Source organism: Cydia amplana, chromosome 2 (assembly GCF_948474715.1).
Source record: "Cydia amplana chromosome 2, ilCydAmpl1.1, whole genome shotgun sequence".
Taxonomy (NCBI): domain Eukaryota; kingdom Metazoa; phylum Arthropoda; class Insecta; order Lepidoptera; family Tortricidae; genus Cydia; species Cydia amplana.
This window is the reverse complement of record NC_086070.1, coordinates 11196220-11217078: the sequence shown is the minus strand read 5'-3', so window position 1 is coordinate 11217078 and position 20859 is coordinate 11196220. Positions and strand designations below refer to the sequence as shown.

The 20859-nt window shown below is 35.6% G+C and overlaps 1 protein-coding gene and 1 long non-coding RNA gene across 7 annotated transcripts in view; both read right to left on the bottom strand.

Annotated features, from left to right (window-relative positions):
* LOC134658811 (uncharacterized) overlaps positions 1–20859 on the bottom strand; it is a 258840-nt gene that overhangs the window by 78955 nt on the left and 159026 nt on the right. The window lies entirely within an intron of this gene.
* Positions 1–20859, bottom strand: part of LOC134657774 (cadherin-89D) — a 91907-nt gene that overhangs the window by 10807 nt on the left and 60241 nt on the right. For all 6 annotated transcript variants that reach the window (XM_063513373.1, XM_063513365.1, XM_063513336.1 and 3 more), the window contains exons 4-7: positions 15601–15787; positions 4695–4803; positions 3922–4124; positions 206–334 (exon numbers count right to left, since the gene is read on the bottom strand). In XM_063513373.1, coding sequence (XP_063369443.1) covers positions 206–334; positions 3922–4124; positions 4695–4803; positions 15601–15787 — 628 coding nt within the window. The remainder of the gene's footprint in view (positions 1–205; positions 335–3921; positions 4125–4694; positions 4804–15600; positions 15788–20859) is intronic.

Sequence of the window (20859 nt, the reverse complement as noted above, 5' to 3'; positions counted from 1 at the left end):
GCCCAGTGTTTGATAATGTGCTACACTTCCCAGATGTACCAGTTACGGCAGTTACTATATAAAAATGAACTTTTGTAGGGATCATCGTTCGACGCGAGAGGTATAAATGAAATGCCCGTCTCCAAACAACCAGAAAACTTAAATTTAAAAAGTTTTATTTAAGTTTTCAGTCCCATTATTGAATTAAGTACCTAGTATAACTTACAAAGAAAGGATAAAACTCTGGTATTTGAGTTTTATAGACATCTTGAGTGAATTTAGGCGGCAAGTCATCGTTATCTTGGATTGTAACGTGAACCGTCGCATTTGTGCTTCGGGCTGGAGAACCGCGGTCCTGGAAAATTAAACAAACGTGTTATCATTGATGTAGACTTCATTTCATTTGCCATTGATTGAGTTCATTAACTCGACCTGTAGGTAATACACAACACAACCAGGTTAGTAAAGGCGCTGTAGCAAAAAAATATAATCCCAAAATGTAAAATATATTCCACTGTTGCAATCCTTAAAATCACGTAATGTCCGGTAAACTATATGAAATGTATTACTTATTTCATCTCAAAAACAAAATAAGAACACATCAGTTCGCTAGTCAGAGTTGGGCGTAATCAATTACTTTGAAATTAAATTACACAAATTACATTGACTTTTAACATAAATACAACCTATCAAATTATAGTCCTTAAACAGGCTAATATTCCTAAAAATTCAACTGCCAACTGCGGCAAAATACACGTGGCAGGCATAATTTTGAACGTTACGAGTTTTTGATCTGTACAATTTCTAACAAAGAAATTAAAAAGTAAGTAAAGCTTAAATATAGAGTGCTTTTGAATTAGTGAGCGTTTGGCGAGACTCCAATGCAAATAGCTCTGAAATCCAGCCTTGTGTTATTTTCAAACTGTTTTCAATGAATCTTTTAGGTCTTTAAAATAAAAAAAATTCTTGGCTAAAAAATTAAATCAGAGTATAATGGAGAACAATACCAATGGGTCTGTTGGTATTTGTAAGTATTTATACTCTGGCACGCCCACTTTTTAAGTAGAAATCGGCGGCAAATTAAAAAAAGCGGCCAAGTGCGAGTCGGACTCGCCCATGAAGGGTTCCGTATTTAGGCGATTTATGACGTATTAAAAAAAAACTACTTGCTAGATCTCGTTCAAACCAATTTTCGGTGGAAGTTTACATGGTAATGTACATCATATATTTTTTTTAGTTTTATCATTCTCTTATTTTAGAAGTTAGGGGGGGGGGGACACACATTTTACCACTTTGGAAGTGTCTCTCGCGCAAACTATTCAGTTTAGAAAAAAATGATATTAGAAACCTCAATATCATTTTTGAAGACCTATCCATAGATACCCCACACGTATGGGTTTGATGAAAAAAAAAATTTGAGTTTCAGTTCGAAGTATGGGGAACCCCAAAAATTTATTGTTTTTTTTCTATTTTTGTGTGAAAATCTTAATGCGGTTCACAGAATACATCTACTTACCAAGTTTCAACAGTATAGTTCTTATAGTTTCGGAGAAAAGTGGCTGTGACATACGGACGGACAGACAGACGGACAGACGGACAGACAGACAGACAGACATGACGAATCTATAAGGGTTCCGTTTTTTGCCATTTGGCTACGGAACCCTAAAAACGAGTTGACTTCCCAGAGAAAATTTTAATTTCGCGCCTTTTTCTACTGACGAAGTGGGTGAGTTTGGGTATAAGTATTAAATAAATATGAAATATTCACAGTATAATATTCTTGAACAATTCGCACAGGGGGTGGAGTTGTACCTATCCCTATTAAGCGTAATACAAGTTTGTATAAATAATGGCACTTGTTTGTTGGAGACCAAGGAGTCCAATTAATATCTATCTATATGACGTCTGTGGCGGTTCCCGGGTCTAATCCACTGGTTTGCTTTAAATAAGAAGTGTAACGTGTGCTATGATTTGTAATCAGTCTTATCAAGTAAAGAATGTGAGTTGAATAACGTATTTCATTGACGAGGGCTCGTCATCCATGATTGAAAGTCCTGATGTGCTCCTGAACGATACGCCCACGATTCCGATGATATCACTATCAGTCTCAATCACAGACTTGTCATTTTCGCGCTCGCGCTTGACAGACAGCTGAAGTGTGCGAAAGGGAAGCCATCACGTATATGAACATCCCATGAGTGCGAGTCAGACTACCAATGAGAAAACGTGACCACTTTTGAGTTTGATGACGGCCGCAGACGGCCAAGAGCGTATCACGGTAATTTTCAGATTGAAAAATATACACGGATTAGAACGAAAAGTATTAAATAAAGTAATTCAGTGAAGATGGTGTCTTGTAGTGTGCCGGATTTCAGTGTCACAGGGCCAAATAATCCAAGCAAATACTAATTTCATAGGATTAATGATATTCCGAGCGAAATTTTCTTAACGATATTTTGTCAAATTAACAGCGTAAAAAGTGTAAAAAACCAAACCGGTTCATTATAAGTTTTTCTTCCTTTGTGTGCTAATATTTTATCATATTAGTCTATAATTTAAAATATTTTGTGTAAAAATATAACCTGTTACTTTACGTTAGGGCTTGACAAAATGTTCATATGACAGTATCGATAACTTGTCGGTATATTAATAGCTATGTAATTATTTCTTCACAAAACATCATTATGATATTAGCTTTTATAACCGACTTCAAATAATAACTATTGTTATACCTTTTTGAAGGTGCTCATGTTTAGCGATAAATTTAAACATCACTTTCCAATATAGTAAGAGTTACATTAAGATAAGTCAGCAACGATTATGATAGCACACGCAGTGCAAGTGTTCTTTATACGTCATAATGTCGTAGAATCTTAACGTTTAAAATAACACATTTGAAAAAGTAGTCGATAAAGCAATCAAACATCGACAGATTATTAATATGTTGTAACATGACATCACTATTTTTGATCTCACATAGACAATTTACGCACACACTTGCATTTCATTTTTGGTCGCACTTTTGGAGATTGACAGTTGTTCTATTACATTTTATTTCTATGGTCTCAATGCTCAATGTCTCGCGATAGGTGACATTTAAATAATTAATGGCAGCCTTAGAGAGTGTATACTGTAGTTTCCTAAATGGCAGTTAATACCATTCTCATTTTTTTCCACTTTTTATTTTTCTCGTAAGCTTCATTTATCAATAGCAATTATAATCATTCTCATATTTACCCATTCTATGTATTTATTAGTAGCTTATTTTCTCGATATGTTTTTGAACCGTTTTCATATTTACCCATTCTATGTATTTATTAGTAGCTTATTTTCTGCCTGACATAACAACAACAAACTATGAAAAACGCTGGGGTGTCCATCAAATCTGGAGTTCGTCGGACTGTTTCTTTTCAAAAAACATTTCCTTTGCAACTTAACTAGACGGAGCCCCGCTTCGCGGGGCTCCTATTTCTGAGCGGTTTACCCTTCGGGCATCTGAAGCTACCTAACGAACCTAACCTACCTAGCTATTGATTTAGTGAGACGTCCGTGAAAACATTACACTTTGGGGAAAAAAGCGTAGGTAGGTAAGTAGGTTAGGTTCGTTAGGTAGCTTCAGATGCCCGAAGGGCAAACCGCCCAGAAATAGGAGCCCCGCGAAGCGGGGCTCCGTCTATTTAAGTTGGAAGATAATGCGAATGGTTACAAAACATACCGGGAAAATAAGTTTAAAAAAAAAATTGAATGGAAAAATATGCGATATGCGAATGACTAAAGTTGCTATAGGGAAAGGAAGATTACGAGAAAAATATAAAGTGAGAAATAATGCGAATGGTATTAACTGCAATTAGGAAATAACGATTTTCGGAACATACAGTATACACTCGCCTTAGATTGACATGACATTTCACAACTTCACGTGGTTTTTAGGTGTTTACTAACCGATGCAGTGATTACTATGTTGAATTCCTTGTCACCAGCATCATAATCCAGAGGCCTCCGCAACACGAGGGCAGGTTTATGGGAGCTCTCGAGACCGAAGTGGCCGGCCTCGTCGCCGGCGCTGATCGTGTACTGCACGTCCGAGTTGGGAGTGTTCGGCTTGTCGCGGTCGAACGCGTGGATGCCTTTGAAGATTGTGAGGCCTGTGAAAAAATACAAATTTTACAAAAGAGATTGTCAAAAAGTTTATGCAATTAAAGGATAGGCCGTTAAATCAAACCGAATTAAAGCGACCGTTGTGGGTTACAATGGAGAGCGCTGCCTTAGTAGAAGCAGATTTCAATATACTTAGGTATATTATACAGGATGAAATAATAAATGTTTTGGCTGTTTCATACATACTGGATGATGTGATAGCGCTGATTTCTATGGGACAGCCCAATTTTTTTTCCTGATTTCGGTCCCATAATAAAAGTTATTCAGCCTATGACCTATAAAGTCACTACGCAGAATACGCTTGGTGGTTATTATTTAACCCTACATAGAAATAATATCTATAACGATAAACGAATTACAGAGGTTATACATTTTCAGAGTTATTGAGGTAAAATGTTAAAACCTGCGCGTTGGCCTTATCTCCCGTCAAAAGTTTCACGAGGAGCGCCATATATTGTGTTCCCTTCTCATTTTCCTAGCGTTAGGTACTTACGCCGCTTAATGGTATCATATTTTGTGATAAATTTTGGGATATTATATAAGTCATAAAGTATTACCAATAGGTGTTAGTTCATCAACAGTAACATGGTATGGCGTGTCCAGGAACTTTGGTGAATTGTCGTTGACATCTTCGATGTACACCGTCACTGACAAGTATGCGGATATCTGCAAATGAAAATTTGCTAACTTTAGTACTCAAAAAGATATGATAAATATGTTAAACCATTTTCTTATCACAACCAGCAAGCGTATTATTGTTACACTTAAAGGGCATGACATGATATGATATATGAATTATATGGTACAACATACGTTAAGTACTTTCTGACACTGTGAACGTAAAAACTAAATGGAAGACGAACCGTTATATTATCATGTCATGCTGTAAGAGCGGCCAAAATACGCCTGCAGATCTTATGAAAACGTCTATAACATATCTGTCTATAACATATATGGGCTGAACATAGTGAACATGGGCAACACTAGAAAGAAACAAATTAAGTATGTTAGCTACACTACTCGAAACGTATCGAAACATGTCGAATTAATCTCGAATATATTGAGTTTTTAAAAATAATAACCTAGGATATAAAATAAAGTTCAGAGCAAGCTACAAGTCTAAAGGCTTCGTATAAACAGCTCTTCAGGAGCATAAAAATGATCCACGGCAAAATGGGTTAAGGTCGGTAGCGGTGTTACAGAGGGATAGAGAAAATCAGTACGAAAAACAAACAATACAACACAATTCGAATCTTTTTTTATTGCACAATCTCAAAATAAACATACAAAGGAACGCACATAAAACACAGCTAAACAGCAGGCGGCCTTATCGCTAAAGAGCGATTTCTTACAGACAATTAAGCGGAAATATGAAAATGTTAAATTTGAACAAATAGCTAAAATGATAAACATTTAAAAAGGAAGCGTGAATAAAAAATTTATGATTCTCCAATAATTTAATTAAGTGTACATAATCTTAAAGTTAATAAAACAATTTTTGAGTGGGTTCTTAAATATGAGTCCCAAACTTCTTGTGTTTATTTAAACGTTGTTTTATTTACACTGCGAATCTGTACTAAAAAATAATTTGGTATTCTCCGTAGAAATGTCTACTACCAGAAATCAAATAAACCTAACTTGATAAGTAATTACTTGTTAAGTTATGTTTGTTTGGCTTTACTACGATACACCATTGATTGTGGTGTACGGTGTTTATTTATCATCTAATTTAATTTGTGTCGTATAGTTATATTTATCTATCTATAAGTTATCTAATAAATTCATAATTTCGATTTATCATAATTCACAACCATTTCAGATTACTGTTCCGTTTGGTGTTCTGTAGAGTAACTTCACTGGTACGAAACTTTGTGCCGCGCCGTTTAACTCACAAAACGTTTTATGAATAATATTTTCCGACATTTTCAGTTCTATTTCTACGTCTTTAGGGTTTTCTTTTACTTGCACCCTGAACGCTAGTTTTAGCAAAAAAGCCCAACGGTTGGATTAACTTATCTTTTCATTACTAGTCGTTTTCATTATGACAGATATAGCCGTAGGTAAGAAGGTGTACTTTGTCCCAGTTTCTGAAGAAGATTTTAATTATCCTTTTGGCCTTCGTTGTTAATACTCTTAATAGTTCCACTTCCAAAAATAGCGATTGATAGAAAAGAGGTCATCCTTGATGCCGTTTAACCTTTGTAGCAAAGTATTTTGTTTTATTTGAACGTCTATATAACGAACTTGCATTGTTCCAGTTTCTCTTTTCAAAATAAGATAAAATACTTATAATTAGTTGGTAGGTACCTATTTATCGACATGTGAAAGGATGAAAGTATACGAATATTATTTAGGCTTTTTGTTCTTGCTAATTGCTAATTCCATTACCTTTGACCTTACCTGACATTTACCTAACTGGAATTGACACAAGAATTTGGAAAAGCCTTTAACTTTGTTATCCTACAGTTATATTCGTAAAAACTACTTCATTATTATATCAACAAAGTAAGTCTTGTGTTTACGCTTTGATGAAATCAAATCTTGGCAGAAAAAGAAAACATCTTATAAATAATCACGAGCACTTGTGTACGATTTTACTTTAACATGAAACCATAGGGGCTACCGCGAAAACTGTTTTTCGCAAATTGCGGGGATCTTTCTCTTTTACTCCAATGAAGGCGTAATTAGAGTGACAGAGAAAAATGCCCGCAATTTACGAACTTCGATTTTCGCGGTTATAGCCCTTATATACGAGTAGGTACGTCGACGCGTTGTGCTTACGTCATCGCAAAGCATCTCATTTGTTTGGATAAGTACATCGTAAAAAATTACTTTAATGCCGACTAAGTAGAGCTCTGTTGTCATTGGTACGTTACCAATAATTTATTGTGACACATGAAATAATCTTATGTAGGCTCTAGAAAATAGAAATACTACCATTACCTTACCTAGTCAACCTAGTCACCAACGGATCAACGATATCTTTAGGAAACAAAAAACTAAAACATACTCCATATCGCCTCAAACAATATCATTTACATTCATTGATTCCATTACAAGGCTAAAAGAGCATAGGTACAACATTTTCAAAGAGTAAGAAACTGCCGTATTCGAACTTCAAGAAATTCACAAGAGACGACACGTACTAGATCCATTCTAGATACGTTATATTATAGTTTAGATTTCAACTAGTTCTCTTTTGCAGCAAAATTCGGGCAACCAATGTCACTTTTACGATAGATCGTGTTAGATACCTATTAGATGTGAATTAGATCTGTAAGTAATATCTTGTGGAAATCGTGCAAGAGTATCTCCAGAATAGCGGAAGTGTCAAATTTGACAGGTTAGATCTTAAACATATCGTTATCGTATCTTGGCGTTGTCTAAAAGATATCTAATAAGTAGATGTCTATTACAAAATCCGAATCGGGCCCAAAATAGCTAAGTCAATTTAGCAAAGCACAACGTAGGCGTATAGCTAAAGTCAGAAAAACTCTGTTTTCTGACTTGTACTTGTACTTGAGAGTTACTAGCTATAAGAATAAGAATAATATGATGTTTATGTATGTACATTACTGAGGCTTTTCTACATAATGTCATATTAGGCGATCTACGTCTACGCTGAAAGATAATTATTCTATGAATATATGGAGGCTTAAAAATACATTTAAGCGGTTATCACAAAACTGGACAGGACAATGTACTAGATAAGGATTTGGTATATTCATAAATATGTATGGAATGGAAGTATTGGAAGTTATTAAGGTTACTGATAAATTGCTCGAAAAATTGCAAGCTAATTGTAGTACCGGGGGTGTCCGAGTTTGAATGCTCTTTTTATTAGTGTCAAAACATAATTATTAATTATATATACCGTAACATGGGGTGAATAGGGGCAAAACTGACATTCAAACCTCGATAACATTTTATTATTACATATGCAAACTGAATGGTGTATATAATAAGTCTTTCGGACGTTTGTATTTTAGTTTTTATTTTATTTTAGGTAGTTCCATTTCATAACTTTGACGATAAACAGGAAATCCCACCTCACCCCGTAATAGTCCCTCGTAATTGGGGTGAGATGAGATTTCATACAAAGGTGATTTTGGAAGATTATTGGATCGATTTTTTTTTATTATGAGTATTACTATAGCTCCGTTTTTAATTGGAATACATTATTTTTGTAGCAGTAGCTTTTAAATCCCATCTCACCCCCCTTTCATCCCTTCTCTGCCCATTCATAACCCAACTCTCCCCGCGAACCCTACTCACCCCATTTTACGGTAGGTACCCATGCATTCACACTTAAGAAAAAATGTGGGTTATAACTACTTAAACATTTCGATTTTTCAAGTTAGTCACGGGCAAGGTATTTACTTACTTCTTCCTTTTTCAACCTTTTTTTATTCCACGTCTGTGGCAAAAAAATATACGGTCCGCCCGATGGTAAGCGTTTACATGATTAGGTCTCACTATTTCTATTAATATAAATTTAGGTTTTATTTCAATGCATGAGTCAGTAAATATAAAACATTTCTGTCTTGAATCATGACATAGTTTATGGTGGCAAATATCTTTTTAAGATGCTTGATATTTATTTACTTAGCTATTTTCATTTTTATGTTCTCAGAATCTCGAAGGTGCTCAGAATATGAACTCGAATGTAAATAACAATACATCAGAACGATCCAAGTGCAAATTATGCAAATCATGTCGGTAAAGCCGAGTTCACACAGTTCATCGCCTCCACTCAAGTTTATGGCGAGACCTTTACACTGCCGCAGGTTTACGAGAGTGTATCACTCACGACGTTTACGTCCGTCTATTTTTAGAAATTTTTCGTTTCACAGACGGGAAAAATATAACTGGTATTATCAGCCCATTGTAAAGGGTTTTATTTACTTTTAGCGGTGTCTGGATAGTCGACCCATTTTCACGTTTATGGAGCTAAAATTTTGCATACAAATGTAAGTGTAACAGGCGATAATTGCTTAATTATACCGTAAAATGGGGTGAATAGGGTCAAAACTGACATTCAAACCTCGATAACATTTTATTTTTACATATGCAAATTGAATGGTGTGTAATTGTATATAATAAGTGTTCCGAACGTTTGTATTTTAGTTTTTATTTTATTTTGGGTAGTTTCATTTCATAACTTTGACGATAAACAGGAAATCCCACTTCACCCCGTAGTCCCTAGTAATTGGGGTGAGATGGCATTTCATACAAAGGTGATTTTGGAAGATTGTTGGATGATTTTTTTTTATTATGAGTATTACTATAGCTCCTTTTAAAATTGGAATACATATTTTTGTAGCAGTCCCATCCCATCTCACCCCTCTTTCATCCCTTCTCTCCCCATTCATAACCCAACTCTCCCCGCGAACCCAACTTACCCCATTTTACGGTAATTATAATATAGGTACTCGTAGAGAATCCGATATGAAAAAATCATTTATTTACAAACAAGATGTATACAGTGGTATTACTAAAAGAAATTAAAAACTAGCTTAAATCTAAAAAGCGGCCAAGTGCGAGTCGGACTCGCCCATGAAGGGTTCCGTATTTAGGCGATTAATGACGTATAAAAAAAAACTACTTACTAGATCTCGTTCAAACCAATTTTCGGTGGAAGTTTACATGGTAATGTACATCATATATATTTTTTAGTTTTATCATTCTCTTATTTTAGAAGTTACAGGGGGGGGACACACATTTTACCACTTTGGAAGTGTCTCTCGCGCAAACTATTCAGTTTAGAAAAAAATGATATTAGAAACCTCAATATCATTTTTAGAGACCTATCCATAGATACCCCACACGTATGGCTTTGATGAAAAAAAATATTTTTGAGTTTCAGTTCGAAGTATGGGGAACCCCAAAAAAATTTTTTTTTTTTTCTATTTTTGTGTGAAAATCTTAATGCGGTTCACAGAATACATCTACTTACCAAGTTTCAACAGTATAGTTCTTATAGTTTCGGAGAAAAGTGGCTGTGACATACGGACGGACAGACAGACAGACAGACGGACAGACGGACAGACAGACAGACAGACAGACATGACGAATCTATAAGGGTTCCGTTTTTTGCCATTTGCCTACGGAACCCTAAAAATAGGCCCTTGAGGCATCCGATATTAAAACTGAAATGTAGTAGGTAAGGTAGGGTCGCCTAAGACCTGATGTCACCTAAGATCGGATGCATAGAATTTACCGCAAACGAAGCGATATTTTTAACTGCTGGCAACATCGTTTGCTTCGCCATTTTGTTCCGCCCCTCCCGTCATTCCGCGATCATCGCTGCGACGTTTCCGTTTTTTTTTCAAATTTTACCTTAATCAGGTCTTCCCTCCTCGAGTTTGTTTTCACGCTATGATAAGTATTTATCATTTTATTGCTTTTTAAGTTAATTATTACGTGATTTTAGCAAATTCTCTATATATTTGTATACTTTGTTTACAACTAGGACGTCTGTATGCAAAGATCCGGACTTTCCTCCCCTTGCCGAAGACCGGACTAATCACTGAGATACTTAAAAAACTCAGCGGTTCTCAAAATTTCGGATCGTAATAAAGGGATATATAATTAAAAAAACGTGATACATGACAAGACAATATATCTACGTGAATTCAGCCCTTTTTTACAAATAACCATGTATATCCGGTCTTAATTCACCATTTTAGAACGCTCCCAGGCTGAGTTATTAAAGTTTGAGAATCTCAATTTAGCTCCAATTTGCTTGAGGAGGTAAGATCGGACTAAAAATCACAAAAAAAAAAGAATTAGTTGGTCTAGTCACACCACGCGGAACATCAGGAAATCAGGATGATTTTGTGATATGTTATTGTTAACTAAGATCGGATATTTTCCTGTTGTGCACTCTAATGCCGCACCAACAGATTTGAAGTTATGCAATAGTCCGAACTTCGGCAACACTAGAGTTTCGTGTAACGTTTCCAGAAAAAAAAATCCGTCATTTTGAAGGCGTGTCTCGCACAAACTATTGCGTTTATCGAAATAAATAAAATATGACCAAATTCATTGTTTCATTGTTAATTACTTTTAATAATAGCACATTTAGAAAATAGTCGTAGGGTATGAAAAAAAAACTGCAACCCTGTCAAAAATTGAAAAAAAGCGTCCGATCTTAGGCGACCCTACCTTATTAGAAACTCTGAAATAAAATCATATTCCAAAAGATAATTAGGTAGGTGCACTTAGTTAAATGTGACAAAAGTGGAGGATAATTTTCTGATGATATTATAATAATTATTTTAACCTACGCCTACGCAGCTACGCACGCACATTGAATAAATGTGATCTTAATGTATGTATAGGATTCATGTAGATTTAGTGGGTATTTGATTACTGCCAACCCCGTTCGCAGCACATTCTCGTTAATCATCCCACATTAGAGCCCACATCACTTTACCACTCAGACCCAAATTCACTAAATTAAAATTAGGCTGATTTGGGACTAAACTCTAAGTCTAAATTGTAAGAGGTCATTTGGAATACGGTTATTTTGCGATAGCTAAAAACATATTTAAATTGTGAACAAATTGGATTAGTAAGGTATTCATTACCCTTACGCGTTAAGTACGAAATACGTAAGAGCAGCGCAAATTGTAAGTTGAAAGCCTCCTAACATTCAGGCATTGAAAAATATTATACGTACTCATAAATAAAATTAGAATATAACGTACTGATAAATAGAGCATATTTAATTCATTTTATTTGTTGTATAGCTTGTTTATTACACTGTATGTCGTTTGCTCGTCTCTTATATATTATTAATTGAGTGAAGTCAATGGACTGTTAGAGTACGATTAATTTGAATTTAGATGGAACAAGACAATAATCTTTAATAGAAAAAAACCGACTTCTCTAACTACTAGCCTAACCCACTTAACGGTGCTTATACTTTATTTGGTAATATGTATACATTTTATGGTAATCATAGTGGTTGATTTAGTTTAGGTATCATAGTGGTTTTCCGGGTCAAGGTCCGGGTCTGGGTCCGAGTCCGAGTACGGGTCCGAGTCCGGAGTCCGGGGCCCAATCCAAGTCAAAATCGAAATTGAAAATCACAAAACATGTACTATGCGTCGTTGAGGAGTTCTGTTCTGATCATCATCAGCAGTTCCACTTCATCAAATGCCACAGTTTTTAATGTAAATGCTTGATTTTCTGATGAAAATATATAAAATTCTATACGGATGCCTTTAAGATTTGAGAAGTTCCCTCGATTCCTCATGGATACCATGTTCAGGACTTGAGATTGACACAAATGTGCCTAAAAACCTAACTTGCTTAACAAACATAACGAAAAGGACAAATCGCCAAATGCGAGCTATGCGTCGTTGAAGAGTTCCGTTATGATCATCATCAGCAGTTCCACTTCATCAAATGCGACAGTTTTTAATGAAAATGCTCAATTTTCTGATGAAAATACAAAAATCTCTATACGCATGCCTTTAAGATTGGAGGAGTTCCCTCGATTCCTCGTGGATCCCATCATCAGAACTCGAGCTTGACAAAATTGTGGCTTAAAAACTTAACTTGCTTAACAAACATAACGAAGAGGACAAATCGCCAAACGTGAACTATGCGTCGTTGAAGAGTTCTGTTCTGATCATCATCAGCAGTTCCACTTCATCAAATGTCACTTTTTTTATGTATAGCTTGATTTGTTGATGAAAATACAAAAATCTCTATACGCATGCCTTTAAGATTTGAGGAGTTCCCTCGATTCCTCATGGATCCCATCATCAGCACTCGAGCTTGACAAAAATGTAGCTTAAAAACTTAACTTGCTTAACAAACATAACGAAGAGGACAAATCGTCAGACGTGTGCTATGCATCGTTGAAGAGTTCCGTTCTGATCATCATCAGCAGTTCCACTTCATGAAATGTCACTTTTTTGAATGTATATGCTTGATTTGTTGATAAAAATACAAAAATCACTATATGTGTGCTTTTAAGATTTGAGGAGTTCCCTCGATTCCTCATGGATCCCATCATCAGAACTGGGTTTTGACAAAAACGGGACCAATCTGTATGCATATACTAACAATCAAAAAAATTATTTTCAAAATCGGTCCAGTAATGACGGAGATATGGAGTAACAAACATAAAAAAAAAACACAACCGAATTGATAACCTCCTCCTTTTAGATTTGGAAGTCGGTTAATAAATAAATTCCACATCATCTTTTGACATTTTTATAAAGTACCTATGTTAAAATGAAAATTTGAAAGTTTTTCAAGAAGCACAGTCGTCCTCCGGATAACTTTCCTAACATTATGAACTTAAGACGCCTTTTTTCACCAGTTAAACGTAAGTACTTTATTTCTTTCTAAATACTATTTCATACCTAAATAATTTGGATTAACGCCTTGTAAGGATTATTCAATACTAAAAATAAGGTTTAATCCGTCCATGACAGCGATACCTTAAGGCTCAGCCCAATCTGGTGTACCTACCTCTGATTAAGATTTAGCTTTTAAGACCAGGCTTAGAACAAAATAAATATTTTAAGATTACTTAATGCGACTCGCATTAAGTAATCTTGGTGACACTAATCTAGCAAAACTTATGGCGTTCACAAATTCAGGTAAAACTTGAAATAGAAGTTGAGATAACATTTTATAGGTACAAACTGTTGCCTGCGATTTTGTTTAGGTACCTAGTACTTGAACATTTGTCCAAGTGCCGTATTCGAACTTCATGATATTCACAAGAGACGACACTTACTAGATCTATTCTAGATACGTTATAGCAGTGTTTTTCAAAGTGTGGGTCGCGACCCCCAGGGGGGTCTCGGCACTTGTCCAAGGGGGTCGCGAAGTTCAGCTTTGAGAGAAACTTATGGAAAGCAATTTCATTTTTAACTAAAAATTAATCCAATCCTTTAAAATTTAAATTTAAAGTTTAAATTTTAAAGGTCGTTAATGTACATATTAATAAAACAAATCATTATTAGATAGGTAAACTGTATTTTATTTAAAAGTAAAGGTTTAACGTATTCAGTGTGAAGAATGAACTTGTTTCATTTTGACTAATTTGTCAAACCGCGGTTCCTGCCGCGACATGCACACGATTAAATCATTTTCCAAATTCAATCTATTCCTTTTTTTGGTTTTGATATCGACCATTGATGAAGTAGCAAATGGGATCAAAACTTTAAGGGCTTCTTTTGCTAGATGGGGATATTCAGCCAAAACGCATATGTAACTGAGTGAATGATAGAAAGGTGCGTTCCAAATGATAGAAAGGTGCGTTCCAAACACTGGTCTGTGGTTCCAAATTTGTTATAGGTACTAGATAGAAAAACGTAGAAACGGGGTTTGGGGGTCGCGAAAAAATTTTAGTGATCATAAAGGGCCGTGACACCATAAAGTTTGAAAAACACTGCGTTATAGTTTAGATTTCAACTAGTACGGTTACCATCAGTTTGTCACTGACATAAACGCCGTCGAGAACGTAATTTACTTTCGATACATCTCGCTCGCACTCACATATTAGTGCAAACGGGATGTATAGAAAGTAAATTACGTTCTCGACGGCGTTTATGTCAGTGACAAACTGATGGTAACCGTACTGGTAGTTCTCTTTTGCAGCGCAATTCGGGCAACAAATGTCACTTTTACGTTAGATAGAGTTAGATATCTATTAGATGTGAATTGGATCTCTAAGCCATATCTTGTGGAAATCGTTCAAGGGTATCTCCAGAATCGCGCAAATGTCAAATTTGACAGGTTAGATCTTAAACATTATCGTTATCGTATCTTGGTGATGTCTAAAAGATATCTAACAGAGGTCTATTTCAAAATCCGAATCGGGCCCCAAGTTGTTTTAATTCTACTTAACAAATAGTCCTCAGTGGAAGTTGGAAGTCTTGCACGATTATTTATTGCTGAAAATACATAAGGTTGAGTTAAGACGTTCTCAATCTATTACTTACCTCCTTCAAATTAAACCTTAAGGAATACTATATTTCCCTACCTTAGTTTTTATTTTTATAATAATTGACACTGTTGTTTCTTTATTTAATATATAGTTTTTATGTATGTATGTATGTATGTCCAGATGTATGTTTATGGTTATACGTATTTAAGTATGTTTATCTTTATTAATGTTTTTTGTTGTTTGGTTATATTCAATTCGACTTTTCATATTTTTTCTTTGCGCCACCTACCGTATATTCTAATTCTTTTGTCTCCGATACCCAAAGGTTGTCTGAAAGAGATTGCTCTTAAGCGATAAGACCGCCTATTGTTACCTCTATTGTCTTTGCTTATGTTATTGTACATTTATTGTAAACTACGTGTATGTGAGGTGTGCAATAAAGAGTATTGTATTGTATTGTAAGGTCAATGTGGCTAAATCACCTGTAGGGATATATCCTTGAAAGCCAGTCTGTAGAGTTATAAGAACTAGATAAAAGTACTTACTAAGTCGTCTCCCGCGTCGTAGTCGCATCCGAGCCGGAACTTGACCACGTTCTGCGGCGAGTCGCTGTCGACCAGCGCGTCGACCGGCTGTGCGAGCACCACCGCCACGTGCGTCCGGTTCACGTCGCGGTAGGTGAAAAATGCGGCGTCCTCCTCCCGGTCTACGGGCTGCAGGCTGAGGTTCTTTCTGAAAGGATGAGACAGGGTGTTGAGTCATCTGATGTGAACAGTTGCCATCAGCTATATCGGAGCTCGGAGCGTCCAAGGTGCTCATAAATATCTGAACACGACTCTATTGTCAAGGCGCTAGATATTTTTGAACACCTCAGCCGCTCCAATATATCTGACGGCGACTGAACGAGACATTCTGTCATTTGACCACGAGTATAAATAGGGAACCTACATAAGGAGTCGTCCGTTTGCCAGCCAATTACCAAATAGTATTCCTCCTCGGAGTGTTTACGTTGGTTGTAAATAATAATGTAGGTAAATAATATACTAAATGGCATTTCAAAAGCTGTTTTAAGAAGTCCTTTTTGAAGTGAAAACTTCTTTAGCGGCGCTGGTCACTTTTTGAGGTGGGGAAAAAATGATAAACTCGAGACAGCGTAAGGCGATCACGTGACCATAAGGTTTAGATGGCCACTCATTTAGATGACATTTAAATCAATAAAGAAAAACTCAATGGCATTACATGAAAAAGGTTCTAATCTTGTACGGGCTGAAATACGAGGATCTCACAGTTGAAGGGTACCTACACGGAAAGAACATGTCTAGTCACTTTTTTCGGAAAATGAGTTTTTTTTATCTCAAAATGAAGAGCTCTTAATGAACTATTAGTTATATCTTTTGCTACCACTGTATAATAAATGTAACACAACTTTTTTTAGTTAAATAATACCTGGTCACGGAATTACCATACGTTTTGACATTGTTCCAAAATTTAAAACCGCGATTTCTCAAAATGTTACTAAAGTGACTAGACATGTTCTTTCCGTGCACCCTTCAGTTACATTCTAACTTTATATCACTCAAATATAATACAATAAAGCTACATCTTGAAATCGCTAATAAAAGTGAACTCTAGTACTGGTGAATAAAACTCAAAATATCATGAGTATCATGACCAAATATATTTAGATGCCAGGTCTGCAAGGTAACTTTACAATTTCTATCCGAATTTAAAACGCTATAAATTTAAGCTCACTGGCCATCAATTTCGGAACTAAAGTGTTTCAATAGAAAGGCGGATGGGTCAATTATACATAGTGCTGCAGACATTTTGGACTAGTCATTGAGTTTTCACTTCTGTCGGCACTCGTTGTTTTTTCTATTATTGAAATTGCGCATTTTTGTAATCTTACATAATATCAAGACTTCCTCCCACCCCCTGTAAGAAAAAATAATTGGTTGAAAACCTTTATTGTCATCTTTTAACGACCTCGACCTTTACACTGCCGTAATGAAGAAAAAAAAAGAGCTACATTTGTTAAACTTCAAAATATCGTCTTACTTACATATATTTTTTTGGAATCATTAAGTACTTAAAATTGCTGTGAAAAACGAACATGTACCCAAGTTAATTGAAATGCATTTTGTGCGTCTATTTGTGCTATCAACGTATCAGTGCTCTCGACAATAAGTAGAAAGTCCTTATAGGCTTTAGCGATGCTGGACGCAGGTTAACTTTATTATTTGTGATTCCTGTAGATTCCCGTTGCGGATAAAAGTAAAACTGGAAAACTCCCTAACTCTGTGCGGCCTAACCTCGACTAAAATAAAAAAAGTTCAAAAATTGTGCTGCAGGTAGGTATCATAGAGTATCTTATATTTAGGTAAGTAGTAGTTAGGTAAATAAATATATTTATTTATACGACCTTATATTGTTACTAACAATATAACACTAACAATTTGTTAGTGTACTGTACAAAAAATAAAATTGTGCTTGGTAATTTGTAATTATTTATCAATACTTAACATATTTTAGCATTAGCCACTATTCTTCGTTACTCGGGTCAAAATATAATTATTTTGGAAATAATAATAATACGGTATTAAAATATAAAATTGTTTTAGTCCATTCAATTATTTTTATTCACAAACTGTTCGTGATTTGTTGAAGTTTTATCTACAGCGCCATCTAATGGATTGCGTGTGGACTAATATTCGGAGAAGTAAACGAACACCACGCCAACCGCGGAGGCATGTCCTAGTGGCTTAGCGCTTCAATACATTGCGGTTAGATGGCGCTTAACATAAAACTTTTAATGCTCATCATATAATTATATTTTATATTGTTAACGTTTCAAGATCCTTGTTAATTTTATATATTAAATAATGATTAGTAAGCCCTTAATAACTACTATAAAAACGGTCGTCGTAATATTACAAATAAGAGTAGACTCGCGGTCTGCGCGACTGCAGCGCTCGTAGCGTCGGTGGCAAAAAAGAAAAACTAATCAGTTGAAAAAACCGCCCGGCACGCTTCTCGATTTTGCCATTTATATGATGAAGTTTTATTCGATTCTAACTAATTTCTGAAGGTGCGGACTATATTAATTTTGTGCTTAAAAGCATCAAGGACATCAGTGTAGTAAGAACAGCTGCAGTAGAGCGATATTGTGGACTGAATAAATGCCTGCTTTGTTTGCTTAAGTAGTTGATGTTGTGTGTGTTTGGATCTAAACATGCGGAAAAATCGGAACACGGGGTAAGTGCATTGTGTATCTTTTTCATTGCAATATATACTTGATGATTTGACTTACCAATGATTATAATGCGTTTTTTAACTTGGTTATTATTAGAGAATGGGCCGAATATGGACTTTGCCGAATACGAATATTCTGTTCAGCTCATACTTACAGAAATAAAAATACGAGAATTGCTTCTAATTATGCGAAATTTGATTTTTGATCCAACTCATCGATTACTTTTTTTTGTTAAAACTTACTAAAAGTGACAAACATGATATCCGTGATTCCCGACACGCATAGCCGTCTCGCTCATGCTTACGCTCAATGGAGTGAGAGTACCTGAATCCACGGGGCCTTAAGCTGGTAAGCTGCAATTTCTATTACATTAAGACAAACATGCAAAATGACAATTACAATATTTTGCAAATCCATTATTTAAATCGCCGTCAACACTTATAGTAGCGAAAGACATAATATTTAATTACTTACGTAAAGTAAAATTATAAAATGTTATCAGATTGTAAGAGACCACAACCTCCGCGACCAATGCCTTTTCCCATCAGCCGGAAGCTCTATGCGGATGTGTAATTTCTTTACGACTTACGTAATGACAGTAGAACGAGATCTTCTAGCACACTAGATACCTACTTACTAATTACATACTTACGGGAAGGTAATGCTCGCACCTCTGTCAATTTTTATTACAAGCTTTTATTTAACTTGCAATGTAAGTACCTAACTGCAACCTAGCTGCAATTTCTATTACATTAAGACAAACATGCAAAATGACAATTACAATATTTTGCAAATCCATTATTTAAATCGCCGTCAACACTTATAGTAGCGAAAGACATAATATTTAATTACTTACGTAAAGTAAAATTATAAAATGTTATCAGATTGTAAGAGACCACAACCTCCGCGACCAATGCCTTTTCCCATCAGCCGGAAGCTCTATGCGGATGTGTAATTTCTTTACGACTTACGTAATGACAGTAGAACGAGATCTTCTAGCACACTAGATACCTACTTACTAATTACATACTTACGGGAAGGTAATGCTCGCACCTCTGTCAATTTTTATTACAAGCTTTTATTTAACTTGCAATGTAAGTACCTAAGTATGTATGTAATTATGTTTGTACGGGTCAAATCTTGCAAGTTGAATTTGAGCCACTTCCCGACTTCCAATGAAGCTGAAAATTTGCATACCTAAATACATATGTAATTGGGGTGACAAAGCAATATTTGTACCATCGAGCTGATCTGATGATGGAAATAGGTGGCCATAGGAACTCGTGACAAAACAACGAAACCTAATTGTGTTTGCGGTTTTTAGGGTTCCGTAGCCAAATGGCAAAAAACGGAACCCTTATGGATTCGTCATGTCTGTCTGTCTGTCTGTCCGCCTGTCCGTCTTGTCTGTCCGTCCGTATGTCACAGCCACTTTTTTCCGAAACTATAAGAACTATACTGTTGAAACTTGGTAAGTAGATGTATTCTGTGAACCGCATTAAGATTCTCATACAAAAATAGAAAAAAAAACAATAAATTTTGGGGGTACCCCATACAACTGAAACTCAAAAAAAATTTTTTTCATCAAACCCATACGTGTGGGGTATCTATGGATAGGTCTTCAAAAATGATATTGAGGTTTCTAATATCATTTTTTTCTAAACTGAATAGTTTGTGCGAGAGACACTTCCAAAGTGGTAAAATGTGTGTCCCCCCCCCCCCCCCCTCTGTAACTTCTAAAATAATAGAATGATAAAACTAAAAAAAATATATGATGTACATTACCATGTAAACTTCCACCGAAAATTGGTTTGAACGAGATCTAGTAAGTAGTTTTTTTTAATACGTCATAAATCGCCTAAATACGGAACCCTTCATGGGCGAGTCCGACTCGCACTTGGCCGCTTTTTGTATTTACTCTGATTTTGGCATAGGTAGCATTAAGGCTTCGGCACACAGGCGCGTTTTCCGGGCGGAGCGTGAGCGGGGCGCGCCGGTTTTACATATAAAACGCTCACGCCCCGCCCGGAAAACGCAGCTGTGTAACGAAGCCTTATAGAGGAGTTCGCCCTTATTATGGTGTTACGAGTCACGAGAATATAGTTGCCGCCATACAAAACAATATTTCTTTAGGCCCTATTTTCTTTAGTACTTATATTAAAATTAGTAGCAACAAAAATAATTCCAGACACAGATATAATATGTTATTTTAGCAAAGGTGTCGTTTTGAAATGAGAGATTCGTATATTGGGAGTGGCTTTTAGGCGGCGAGTTTTTCTAACTCTGGATAGATTCCGTTATTTTTCATAGGTAAGTACCTAAGTACATCTATTATACATTACATTTTAGATAATCAATCCGCAAATTCCTAAAATGGTAGGCACAACTATATATGTTTATAAATTAATCCTTTCGCTATGATTATGAACTCTGTCTGTGGTTGGTAATAAATTTTTCAAAATATTCTATTTTATTAAAATAATTATGTGTCCTATATTTTTTGCAATTTTACTCTCAAGAAATATCAAAAATATTCACGGCTACTCTAAAA